At 40.5% G+C, this 13,248-nt stretch overlaps 1 protein-coding gene across 5 annotated transcripts in view; it reads right to left on the bottom strand.

Annotated features, from left to right (window-relative positions):
• Positions 1-13,248, bottom strand: part of rgs3a (regulator of G protein signaling 3a) — a 156,679-nt gene that overhangs the window by 108,632 nt on the left and 34,799 nt on the right. For all 5 annotated transcript variants that reach the window (XM_030436370.1, XM_030436372.1, XM_030436371.1 and 2 more), the window contains one exon: positions 5,714-5,781. In XM_030436370.1, coding sequence (XP_030292230.1) covers positions 5,714-5,781 — 68 coding nt within the window. The remainder of the gene's footprint in view (positions 1-5,713; positions 5,782-13,248) is intronic.

Raw genomic sequence — 13,248 nt, 5'->3', positions numbered from 1 at the left:
CAACATTAGGCTATCAAGTCATCGACAGACCAACATTGCCATCTATAGAGCCATGCTTTCCACCTGAGTTTATAAAAGCCTTTCTATCATCCATGCATGAATACGCCGATGGCAGCAGATCTTCCATCTAAAGCTCTTGCCATCTGGAGCAATTTGGGGATGATGTGTGACTCCCACCTGAGCCACAACAGTCCATACAATGTCATTAACACAGTAGCATCACATCCGCTGTATGTGGTTTCGTTTCTTTCAAATTAAAAGAGCAGCTAGGGGCAAGTTTAAGCAGGACTCACGAAGGTTAGGACCCTGGGCCTGAAGTACTCTCGAGGGGTAACGTTCTCGCATTAACACAAACCATTCTTCATTTTATGTTGATGCATGGGCCAGAAAATCTAACCTCCCTGTCCTCCTTTCAGCTCACTTCACCCTTCCTTCCCATCTTTTCTGTCAGACAGAAGTGTCAGACCCATTTTCACAGAGACGGTTTCGGAGCTAATGCTAGCTGACAAGCAAAGTGATGCGGAGGGGGGCACGTTGTCCGGGGTGCAACTATTGTTTCTATTCATGAACTCTCTGCTTAGTGCCAATGACATGAGCAGATTTTTTTTTTCTTGCCTATAAACATAATTGGTAAATGCTGACATGGCAGCTGAGGAGATGAATTCTTGTTATGCTGCACGTCAAGTCTGATTATTGCCATGAGGTGAAAAAAACATTTTCTGGCACTCACATTTTGGAGATTACTTAAACATTTCATTATGCTTTCTCGCAGGCAAACATATCTGTGTTTACTCCAACTCTGACAAGTAAAGTGAACCTGTAAATGGCTATAAATCAAGACAACGCACACAATGACGTTTTTAAAGGTAACTCTTTAAACTCTAAGAGAAAAGTAAGAGACAGTTTCTCTTTCACAAAATGTCACTCCATTGACTAAGACTGGTATTTATCTGAAAATGCTATAATTCTTGTCTACATCTAGCCATCTTGCCTGTATCTCAAACAGCGAACCATGGGAACACAAAACACGAAGAAAAATAATGGAACTTGATTGCTGTGACATTTTTTAAAGCATAATTTCTGCCCCAAAAAATGTAGTACTGTCTAAATGTATGAAAGGAAAGTGAAAAAAATGCTGGGAAAGGCTGACAAACAGGGAAATATTCTTGAGGTGGTCTCGCGTGAGGGACATTCAATTGTGGATATCAGGTATTATCTTCACCAACAACTGAAGTGTCCAAAAGCTTTCAATGAGCCCCGCGCAAATCATTGAAATTATTCATGGTCATCATCAAACACTGAAAAATGTTTGAGTAGGTAAAGAGTGGGCAGGTAATGACACCACAAAGCTCTTTGTGAAGTAGGGCTGATGGCCATGAGGTGACAGTGGGAGAAAAGATAGGAGCTGGAGGAGGCCACAGCAGTGAAGGAGGAAATACGCAAAGGTCTGGAAGGGAGCAAGGACGAGGCAACAGAAAAATGGGTACACGAAAGAGGAGAAAGTCTAAAAGGTTTTCCATTCTTCGCTAATCCAGTCTGTGAATGTGCTTTCCCCCTTTCCCTTAACTCTCCCCTGAGACGGTCCCACACAAACCGCACAATCATCTGTTACTTTGATTCACCCGGAGATAAAGAGGAAGAGAGAGAACAAGAAGGAGGTGGGGGAGGGGGGAGGGGAAGGGGGAAGGAGGAAAAGGAGCATTCACAAATCCGGATGCAAAGCTTTTCCATCTCAATGCCGCGCCACATCATTTCTGCCCTCTTCACCTTCCATATGACTTCAAAAAGCTGCTCAAACTCTTGACATGCTGGTTGCGGGATTGTTATTCTGCGAGCGATGCGAGGAATGTATTCTGCAGCGAGAAACGCAGAAAAACAAAACATGTTTTCTTGTGATACACTGTGATACAAGTGTGGTGCTTTAGAAAGACAGAGCAATAAAAAGACATAAGGTCAAAGGCATTAGCACTAATTTAAGAGATAATTTATCCCCGATGTTTTTGTGTCTGTGTTTGTGTACGTTTATGTGTGTGTGACCTGCATTATGTGCAGAGTGATGAAGAATGTGTGAAAGGGTGAAAGTAAAGTGAGCTTCTCTGTCTAATCGCATCCTGTCGAGCTTCTTAGCTACAGTAAATTCATATGACCACTGCTTTCCAAAGAGTTCACATGTTTTGAAAGCATCAAGGACATTTGTTCTGTTGACCTGCCAATCTGTTAAGTATCTGTTAGTCGCTGCAGGAGTCTGTTTTCTCACTTTCTTTAACATTGCAATACAGGCCAGTTTTTTGACAGTTTCTCAAAGTTTGTCAAAGCATAATGCATGGTTCTTGATTCAAAAAACATGTCCAAGGCATATTTAGGTGGCTGGTATTAATGAGTGAGTACAGTTTGATGCAGATCCTCGATTGGGTGAGCTTACATATGGTTAAGCATATATGGGTGGTTTGAAATTTAGAACGATACAGGGCTACCAAGTTTGATATTGCAATAGGCTTGATTGAGTGGAAAGGGACTTGTGTCTTAACTCTTTTCCTGCCAAAACACCCATTCTTGAAAACAGAATATCCTCTCACAGTATCTACTAGACTAAATAGGTGAATCCCAGAGTTATAGACTGTGTGTACCATAAACTTCTGTGTGGTAAAAGTGCTTCATTTACTCAAAAAAGCATAATCCAGCAAGCAATTATAATAACCGTCATTACTAATAAATTAGTACTATATAATAATTTCTAATTTCTAGTAGTTAGGGTTTCTATGGCAAGCTTAACTTTAGTTTTATTCCAACTGTGCTTATATGGTCTGTCCAATGATTGTACCCATAACCTGTTCTGATGTTGTCTTGTAAGACGCCTGTGTGATCTGAAGACCAGAGGTTTGGGCCACACTTTCATTGAATGTCAGTTTAAATTCTTTCTTGTTTTTAGTAAGTATATATGGAGCCCTAAGGCATTAGCAGACGGCCAGGCCACGTGTGGTTGTGGTTTCCACTGTCTCTGTGCTTAAGGTCTGTCAGTATGTTTTCTTAGACTACTGCACTGTGCTTAAGTGCAGTGCTGTTTTCTGACAATACGCCGTTGTAAAATCAGAGAGTGTATAGTTGGATTGAAAGCTGTTTATTATCGTTCCTTTTGAGTGCTTATGTACAGTATGTATACTTCTATACATTAATGCTCTATGCACGGCAGCACCCCCACTTAAGTACAATAACAAGCACCTGGCGTTGCAGACAAGTGATGCATAACAGAAATACTCATGAAGGGAAGATATTTATCAAGGGTCAGGATTTTTGGCATTACCAGATTATATCCAGATGGATGTTTTGAAGTCTGAAAGCCAAAAACACATTTGGAGCCTAAATTGTTAATACGTCGCTACCCAGATAGGTTGGTGATGTCTGGAAACAAACCTCTGAGCTGATCACCTGTTAATAATATTGCAGACCATCTGTCTTTAAGATCTGATTTGAGAATCAAATCAGATTTATATTAGGTCTGAACATCGCCTTACAGCTTGAGGAAAGCAGCTGTACCGCAGTCTGGTGGTATGACAGCGGATACTTCTGTACTGCTTGCCAGACAGCAGCAAGCTGTGACTAGAGTGGAAGTCTTTTAATATCCTACATGCCTTATATGTGACAGCTGACCCCTCTGATTTTCAATAAAGGCTGGCCCTATCTAAATATAGTCACTGTCACAAATGCATTATAACCTGAAAAAGTGAATTTGCTCAAGTATCATCCTTGTTGGCATCGTGTTGGAACAGGAGCTGGACTCAATTTTCCATGAAAGTCGCTCTGGAAATTTGCCAACTTAGGACCCAGTAAGATAGGTAAACCAAGTAGGAATAAATCCTCCCCCTCGGCTACAGTGTGAACAAAGCATGCAAAATAAGATGCAACACTCACAGCCAACAAGGCAATACTATCTCTGATGGGTCAAATGACTCAGGGAATAATGACAGAGGAACTCCTGTGCCAGCAGTAATATATGAGTACCTTTGTTTCTCTGCATGACATGACCTACTTGTGCACCACCTCCAAAATCAGTTCATATATTTATGAGAAAAGACGTTCATGTTTAATATCAAAATCCCTATTTTTTGCCGAAAAATCAAATTTATGGTTGACATTTCTTATTACTGAAAAGGAGAAAAACTTAGAAATGTATCAAGGAGGCTCCCTCAGCTTCCAAGCCTTTTGGGATGATGGGCCCTTGTGCTGCCTGGCATTGTCTTTGACTGGCAGCTGAACTGGCAGTGGGACAGTGACATGATTGTAGGCATCACGCTCTGTTAACTACAGCTGAAAAGCCAAGGAACAAATGATGTAATGATAGCTGAAGATGGACAACACCGCGCTACACAAAAGTAAGCTGTTGAGATAGCTACAGCTAACAAGCTATCTAGCCTGCAGAATCGGGTTAGTGACTACACTTTTCCCTGACGGACCTTTATTGTAATAGCTTGTTCAACAATCTGAGCTGAAGGGAGGTATTGTAGGCTATCAAAACAAATTGTTTTGACTGGATTTATTTTTACAAAATCTCGATGGATCTGCTTGGAACATGATACAAACTTCCAGTGACGCTCAACACTGACAAGAACAAAGAGGCTGCTGGCAAAGCTACTGTATGTGTCAAGGCAGTAGTACATGGTTGTCTTCACCCGTCCTGGGGCCAACAGTGGAGTAAGCAATAAGACTGCAGCTAACTGGGGGGGGGTGAGTGCTTCTCACAAAGAAAAACAGGAAAAATCCATAAAAGTCCAAGCTTACTTTAGCTACTTACACAGATGTCTTTACTATAAATATGTCTGTTCCTGTTGCTGCTGTCATTATTACATTTTGTCAAGCAAATGCTGACTCAAATAATCACTGTTCCCAATTCCCAGCTGTAAAATGGCTAAACGCATCATCAGTCATGCTCCAGTAGTCTCTTTAAACAGTTTAAGTGGTCGTCCTCTCTCATTGCTAATTAATCCCTTACAGTCCACAATGCGAAAAATTGACGTCAATCACCACGAAATTGAAATACTAACACAAAACTGCGAAGCAATAGAGAGGACCCCCTCATCTGGAGTCCATGAACAGCTCAGAAAAACTGGCTTCGAATCCAACCACACAGATCTCTTTTCCCCTTTTCTCATGACAAACCGTCATTCTGCTCCACACGCAAGTCAGCTCTCTGACAGATATTGTCTTTCAAGAAATGGCATCTTGCTCCATTCACCGCTCAGAGCTCAAACGAAATAATTCAATTAGTTGCTATGGTTGCTGAGAATGTGTAACATGGAATTCGTGCAGTAAATATCCTGACTGAAGGCATGTTTATGCATGATGAGTTTGTTGGACATGGTGCGATGTCACGGGTCAACTACTTTGTATATATATCTACCACAGGCCTATTCATTCATTGAGCATGCATCATGCGAATGCACACGCAAACAACCAACTCAGAGAAATAACTTGTGTAGCCAAACAGAGAAATACCCACCAAAACCTCCAACAAACACATAAAGTGGTAGAGTTAATATATATTTAGGGTATGTACACACACCCACACATTCCACTCCATTAAACTTTGAAATATTTTTTTGCCCAGGTTCACACGCACCCACATGCAGAGCAGAAAAAGAGAGGGATGAAAGCACGTTCAAACGTTTTTAATGCACACACACACCGAGAAAGTTGAAGAAAATTTGATTGTACTTACTGTTAAGCATTGCATATTCTCAGGGCGATTGGTCTCGGGGGCAGCACCATGGTTTGACAGCACAGCCTCTGAAATGTAGACAAAGGAATCACGGGCTGAGACAGTGCCTTTGGAGCACATTTCTCCCTGTGCCAACGCAAAAAACAGCCTTGTGGACGCACAAAAATAAAATCCTCAAATAGTTCTGAGGGTCCATAAAAGTGACTCAGAAAGATAACAGCGAGCAATTATGGCAATAGTTGTTCTGGAGCAGCCTTCCGCTGGGCTGGGACTCAAACTTCAGAGCAAACACATAAAGGGCAAAAAGAAAAAAGAAAAACGGGCCAGCAGAGTCAAGGAAAATCCCGTAAGATGCGACGATCCAACAAACTGCCCAAGAGAGGAGTGGAAGTGAGAACAAGTGAGAGGGAGGGAAGGAGGGAGGGGTGAAGAAGAGAAAAGAAACTCCTCTCTCACTCTATTATCCGTCCGTCACAGGGCTCCTGGGAAGTTGCTATGGTTACGGGGACTCACGCCTCAGTGTCCTTTTAACTATTGCTCATAAAGGCGGCATTCAGCTTTGGGCCACAATGCAGATCTCCCTCTCTCGGTCTCTCTTTTCTTTCTACAATTCCTCCTGTTTACATCTGTCTTTCGCTCAACATCTTCCCTTCTCATTTTCTGCTCTTCCCCTCTCCATCCCTCAAAACTTCACAGCAATCCTACTGTTCCCCTCCCCCCGTCAAACCACCGCCTCCTTCTGCTGTTTGGTGTTTCTATCCCTCCTTTCATCCCTTACTCTTCTCCACTCTTCAATCACACCCCTACCTCCATCACCATAGGAGAGAAATTATCCCATCCCAGACTGTGAAATGTAATTTTCCAAACTCTGCTATCCGAGTCAAAAACAGGCCCAACATGGGTCTAAGAAGATAAGTATCCTTCTGTTAACCTCGTGAAAAGTTGATATAATCACATTTCATACAAACACATACCTTGAAATGTTCATCTAAGTAGCTTTAACGTGAGAAAAAAGGCAATTCTAACACATTCACATTTATTCTGAATAAAAACAAGTTTAGAGATTTCTTGTAAATCATTTCAATCTTTTGAATAAAAGTGACAACAAAAATATGATAGACCCTTTAAGCTTGACACAAAATGTACAATTTTAGAGACTTCTCTCCGAACGCAAATGCCCCAAAAATAACATATGTTTACGTTCAAGTGGCAAAGCAGCCGTAGTAATTATGACTCTTGTCCGTTGGGAGCAAAGGAGGAAGTTGGGTGACGTTATTGTACAGCCAAAAAGTCCAAATAGGGAGGCGGTCGGGGTGGAGGGGTATTCCAACCAGATGAAAGACTTTGCCACGTGGGACTGCTGTTGGTTCTCTGTTTCTAACTAACAGTCAACATTAGTTTGTTTTAACCCTAACCATGATTGTTCCTTTAACCTTAACCAAATGCTTATCATGGACAACAAAGTTCCCCTAACCTTAACAAAGTGCATTTCTTTCCCTCAAATCAAAATGTTTTCCAAACCCTTACCAAGTCATGTTTGTGCCTCAACCTCTGCAAACATTATCCATGTGTTTTATAGAATTTTTTTTTTTTTTTTATGTTTTCAAGTTTTGAAAGGTACTGCTTCTGTAATATCAGTAAAGTAAGGCATAGTAACAACGTAGCGTTCTCATTTTTCTAATTTCCTCTTTCATTTTGTTGGTTATTATCCCTGTGTGTCCTGTTTTGTTGAACACTTCCCGTCTTTGTCTTTTCCCGCCTTTATTCCTGTTCACCTGTGTTTCATCAGTTAAGTAGCCCCCGTGTATTTAAGTCTGTGTTTTTCCCCAATACTACACGTACACAGGTGCGTGTTTTTTGACGCAACACTTCCCAGCTTTGCACACTCATGGGACGCTGCTCTGGGAGTTTCAGCTTGTTTGGAAACTTGCTCCTATATTAGAAAAAATAGCTCAGCTACATGCGTTTCTGAGTTGGGGAATCAGAAATGGTCAGGTTTTTATAATTCTTCCAGAGGCATAGCGTTGTCCTGAACACCATCATTCAGCATACGGTCGTCAGATATCAACTATATGCGAACAAGGGGCCCCATTTCTCGAAACACGACCCACCATAACCAGAATTCATTGCACAGCTTTCTACATAGACAATTTATGGGAAGCTCTTCAGTAGTGTCACTTCTGCAATTACTGTGTTTGCTTCTTGCGCGTTCTCTGCGTTACAGCTTTTGTTCCCTGCAGCTTTTTGGGTTTGTTCTTAGTTTTGTATTCTTAGTTTTATCTTGGATTCTCTTTAGCCTTGTTTTTGTTTGTTTTTTGCCTGCCTTTATGTTGCCAGCCTTTCTTTCGCCTGCATTTTCATCGCCAGCTTTTTGATTTTTGTATCCTAGCTTCGTCAATAAAGCTTGCCTTTTTGTTTTTTAACCTGCCTGCCGCTGTGTCTGTACTTGAGTTCTAACCTTTTCGGGAACCGTAAGAGAATGTAGGTCAAAAAGGATTTGCAACTCATTGCAATCTGTTTACTTTTCACACAGCTTCGCAACTTTTTTTAAATCAGGTTTGTAGTTATGACATCAAAATTCATGTTTTTTTAGACACACTCCTCACGTCAGATTTAAGCCGAGCACAGACAGCCTTCAGCAGATGAACAGGAAACAGCCTTCAAGTGTCAAACTCATAACACACATACATCATTCTGCACAGTGAAGGTCCTAATTAAACTGAAGTAATAAGCAAAAAAAACATTTTTGAGAGGTTGGGGGAATTTAAAATGTATCTATAATCTACTTGCAAATACACAAATAAGTAGTTCTCTACAGTTTCTACTTTCCTCTGTAACCTTATCATTTAACCCCAGAGTAAAGGGCCCAATCCCTTAGCTGCAGTTGCCATGGTAGACTTTTGAAAATATAAAGCGATTCTGTCACTTGTGAATCTGAAACCACCAGGGGTCCAGCCTGGGAGAGGGGCTAACCTGTCTGGCATCATGCCCAGGAGAGCAGCCTTTTGTGTGGATAAGACATCAGTAACACAGGGCATATGAGGGGAGACACTTGGAGCAGCTGGCAACAAGAAACATCCAGCATGACTGACATAAAAATGAGGGGAAGAAAGAGGCACAATAAGGGACGAAAAGTAGTAGACAGTGGGAAAAGTCTACACAAGAGAAATTCACGGAATGAGAACAAAGGAATGCAGTTCGAAGAACGGAGTAAGACACCAAGAGGATTAAAGAAAGACAGAATGAAACTAGACGGGGGGGGGGGGACAAAAGAGTCAGAAAATTAAGATGTGCAAAGGCAAGACAGAAGAAAAGAAATTGAAAGGTGTTGGCAGTCCTCTGCAGTGGAGTCAGACTCAGTCTCAGATCTGCCAGAACATAAAAAGCCCTTGACTCTGACCAAGTCCATCATTGCACCACTCGCTCACTTGACACCCAGACCCTCTATTCACCTCCTGTCGCCTGCAAACAAATAAACACTTGATGGAGAGAGTGGAAAAGCCAAGACGGGAGGGGGTTGCACTCCACTTGACTGTTTCGGTCTCTTAAGATTGCCTCAAGTATCAAGAAGTTATTGTTTAATTAAGAACTAACGGTCTATAAAGAAATTAAAAGACGGGGACTTGCAAAAGGTTCGCATTCAAGGCACTGTGACGCAAACACAAAGATAAGCAGATGACAGGGTTGCAAGGCTTCAAACTGTCGCCCATGGTCAGCAGATTCCACTGTGACACGCTTGACGTCACAATGCTGGGAGTACAATATCTTCCTGTATAATAAAAAATGTTGCCTTTTGACAACTGTGTTAGATTAAAGTGACAAGTAACTTTTTTTTTTCAAACAAATAATGTGGTCCTAACTGCAAAACGCTAAGAGGAATAAATTAAAACTTGCTTAAGTTAATTCATTTAAGTTTATTCTGTTATTTTAACCATTACATATACATCTGACTGAAATATTTCTTACATTAATCAAAAAGTTGTGTACAGCATGGATGTATTAAAATGTTGAAAACGATCTAACTAATTTAAATGAAGTGAAAATTCAACTTAATCGCATGAGACTCTTTGAGAATGAGAATATTCCAGTACATCTGAATAAATATTTACGCGGTAAACTTAATGAAAATAACTTTAACACATGCAGTATGACCTTCAAGTACTCCTGTTGCTGTCGTGTGTCTTTTGACCGAGCTGTATTTAGTTTAGAAATGTGATACAGGCAATTGAGGAGATTTCTGGTAAATAGCTGAACAAAGGCTTCAATTTATTGAAAGAATAGAGTCAAATGTTTAAAACAGGGCTCAGTGAACAAGCAAACTTTCAATTTCACAGCAAGATACAGATATCAGAGGAACAGAGAGAAAATCATATGGGAGCAAAACAACTGCACACATGCAAACCACTGGAGGTCTGAATAATGCAGCATGACTGATGCTTGGTGAGGCATCATTTTCTAGTAAACAGCATTTGACTGACTATTTTGGTTCAACAAATTAAGAAGAGATACCAGACTAAATAATAGATGATAATCACGCCAGAGTAATAGTGCAAAGATATTTGGATATGTGTAAAACTGGCAGCTGTATAGTGAATGGGCAAACTCCCAACATCTCCTACAAATACAAGTCAATGAAAACTTTTTTAAATGGTGACTCCCTTCACTCTCCCATCTGGATAGAAGCTAGATGTATTGTGCAGTAGTATAACAAAAATATAAACAAAGCAGCAGGCTGCCATGCACACTGCTCTTTGTGTCAACTTTAATAATAAACTACGTTTCAGTGGCAGCCAACAGGCTTACATTTTAGTTGTGCTGTGAGCTGTGCATGTTCTGCTATCACGGTTACTAGTTCAGCGCCACATCGCACGTTCCATTACTCTAATTGGTTGTAGGTCTATCCAAATTCAAGAGGCATTTTGCCCATTGCAAATCAAAACGATGGGAGAGGTTGCGGATTCATTCGCATTAGCCAAATGGTCTGGCAATGTCAGGCTAATCAGTTAGATCTACACTCTGTGTTTCTCACCAAGCACATTGACTATATCCTTGAGGCCTAACAAAGTGTTGAATTCCTTTTTGTTTTTTTGTTTTTTTCAAGATTTTTAATCATCCATTTGTTTATAACTATGTCCATCTTTCTTTGCATAGTGTGACCACACTGGCAGGATATACGTAAAAGGTATACAACCCTGTCTCCTGGAAACAGGAGTCGCTAATACACAAATAATTTGCAACAGACATATTTTTCTGTCTGTAAAACTTGGAAGTAATTTTACAGCTTGCAAAACCATGAGCCTTGGAGGTGTTTTTGGTAAAAACATGTCTCATCACAGGGCTGAAAGAGTGAGAGAGGTCTTTAGCCTGAGGGTGTTTTTGTTGGTCAATGACCAAATTGATCTGAAAGGAAAGAAAAAGATACAAAATGGGTGCTGCAGCCTTAAATGCACCGGCTCAGTGCTTTTATATGCTCTCTTTGATCGGGTTAGTCATTACGTGCATTGTGGTAGTTATAGTTTGTGCCCCAACTGTGAGGTAGACTGGAGAGAATGTCTGCTGTGTTGCAGGTTATTTCAGTAATGAGTCGCTCACACACATCTTTTTCTGTCATCGACGTATTTGAATTTTGTTTATTCCATTTACTTTAATGTTTAACAAGAACCAGAAGTTCCCAGAGAAAGTTTTTTTTTCACATGGCTTCACATTCACTGCCTCATGTTTTATCCCACACCCTGAGGGGATCATCTCCATGCTCCAGTGGTCCAACAAGATAACTGTGTGTAGATGAAAGCGTTTGGCTTTTTTAAAATCAATTTTCAGAGGTCAAACACTCCGCATCTTACATTTATACACTTGGTGGGAATACTTGAGGAGGAGGAGGATCATACGAGACTTTCAGAATAATCCATTAAATCCACCAAGCCTCATTAGTTGCAATAAAATCAGTAAGCCATTCTCAAGATCTGTTGACATGTTTGTTTTAATCCTCTGTTGTTCCATATTTGGGACACAAGTCGTGTAAACCACTGGATTGATGAAGAAACATGGGAATAATGTCCTTTACACTATGAACACTGAGCCACTGGCAAACATGCCACTCACTAAGAGTAAAATGGCATGCATATAAGACATTTAACAGCCAGCGGAGAGTTACATCTCCCTTTTTCAGACTCATCTCTACAGAGCAGCTTCTGGCAGCTATAAACTTAACTTTGCTGACCTAACTATGCTGGGTTTGCAAAACTGGAGAAGGGCAACTGCATTATTCAGTAACATTTTCTTGTATAATGAGACAGTACAGTATGCCATACTCTGGATGCCTGGATGATGGGTTTTGAAGGATTTTTCAGCAATGCTAGTGGTATGGCCTGAGGGATGTAGACACCAGCCTGTTGGTTTGGTCCAGATTGTAATATCCATTGAATAGATTGCTATGATAACTTGTACAGACATTAATGTTCCCCAGAGGAAGAATCTTACTGACTTGCATGAACCTCTGACTTTTTCTGCACCATCAGAGGGGGATATTTGTTGTAAATAGGGCATTCATGGTCCCCTAATATGTATCCTCTGGATTTTGCCGTACAAAGACTTTTAGCCATGATACCATTACATGGAACCATTACATTTACTGCTATGTTATTTTGTATTAATCCTAAAGGATGAATTGTAATCTCTTGACTGTTCTCAAACCATTATGTAGTCAAAAGTCAAAATTTTCTAGGCTATTTTGGTTTATAACCAGATTCTTGAAAACCTCACCGCATCCTATTTGCTTCAGCTGTACTGTGTATGGTACGCATTAGCACATAGTTCTTGCTAACACACCAAATTAACATGGTTAACATGGCAGACACTATTAACATTAGCATATGAGCATTGTCAGTGTTACCATGCTAGCATGCTGACAATAGCATTCAGCTCAAGGCTCTGCTTTGCCTTAGTACATCGGCCCAGATCCATTTCAGTAGCTGTAGACCCTTGAATACTTTTGTTGCAGTATCCGTGAGAGTATTCTGTGTATTTAGTACTGTAGTCAGTATTCCTTCTTCTGTTTTAGAGGGACTAACCACAACAATTCTTAAAGAATGCTGCATCCATGTTAGTTTGTGGGAGGTGAAAAAACAGGATCATATAACACTATAATAAAAACACCACCAACAACAACTGCAGCCTCAAATACCACAGATGAATCAACAAAGTTTTGACACAGTCTCAAGAAAAACTAAACCTAAAAAAGCATAAATTAGGTTGTTCTATAGAGCAGTTACTGTATATAACATAGTATGTTCCTGTTATTTTGTCCAACCTTTTCATGCCATGAAAAGAAGCAAAAAGTAGGCCATGCATTTATATTGTAATACAAGCATCTAACTTCTCAATGGATTCACAGGTAATGTATGGTACATGTTCACCAAGTACAATTAGATCCCTAAGAGGAATACATGTACGAGTTTATGCATGAGTTATCTGCACACTACCAGCCCCAAAGCTTAATACACTGCAAACATGACACAAGTGTGCCATTCAAATTC

Source organism: Sparus aurata, chromosome 12, assembly GCF_900880675.1.
Source record: "Sparus aurata chromosome 12, fSpaAur1.1, whole genome shotgun sequence".
Lineage (NCBI taxonomy): Eukaryota > Metazoa > Chordata > Actinopteri > Spariformes > Sparidae > Sparus > Sparus aurata.
The sequence above is the reverse complement of the archived record's forward strand: the minus strand, read 5'-3'. Positions and strand labels throughout refer to the sequence as shown.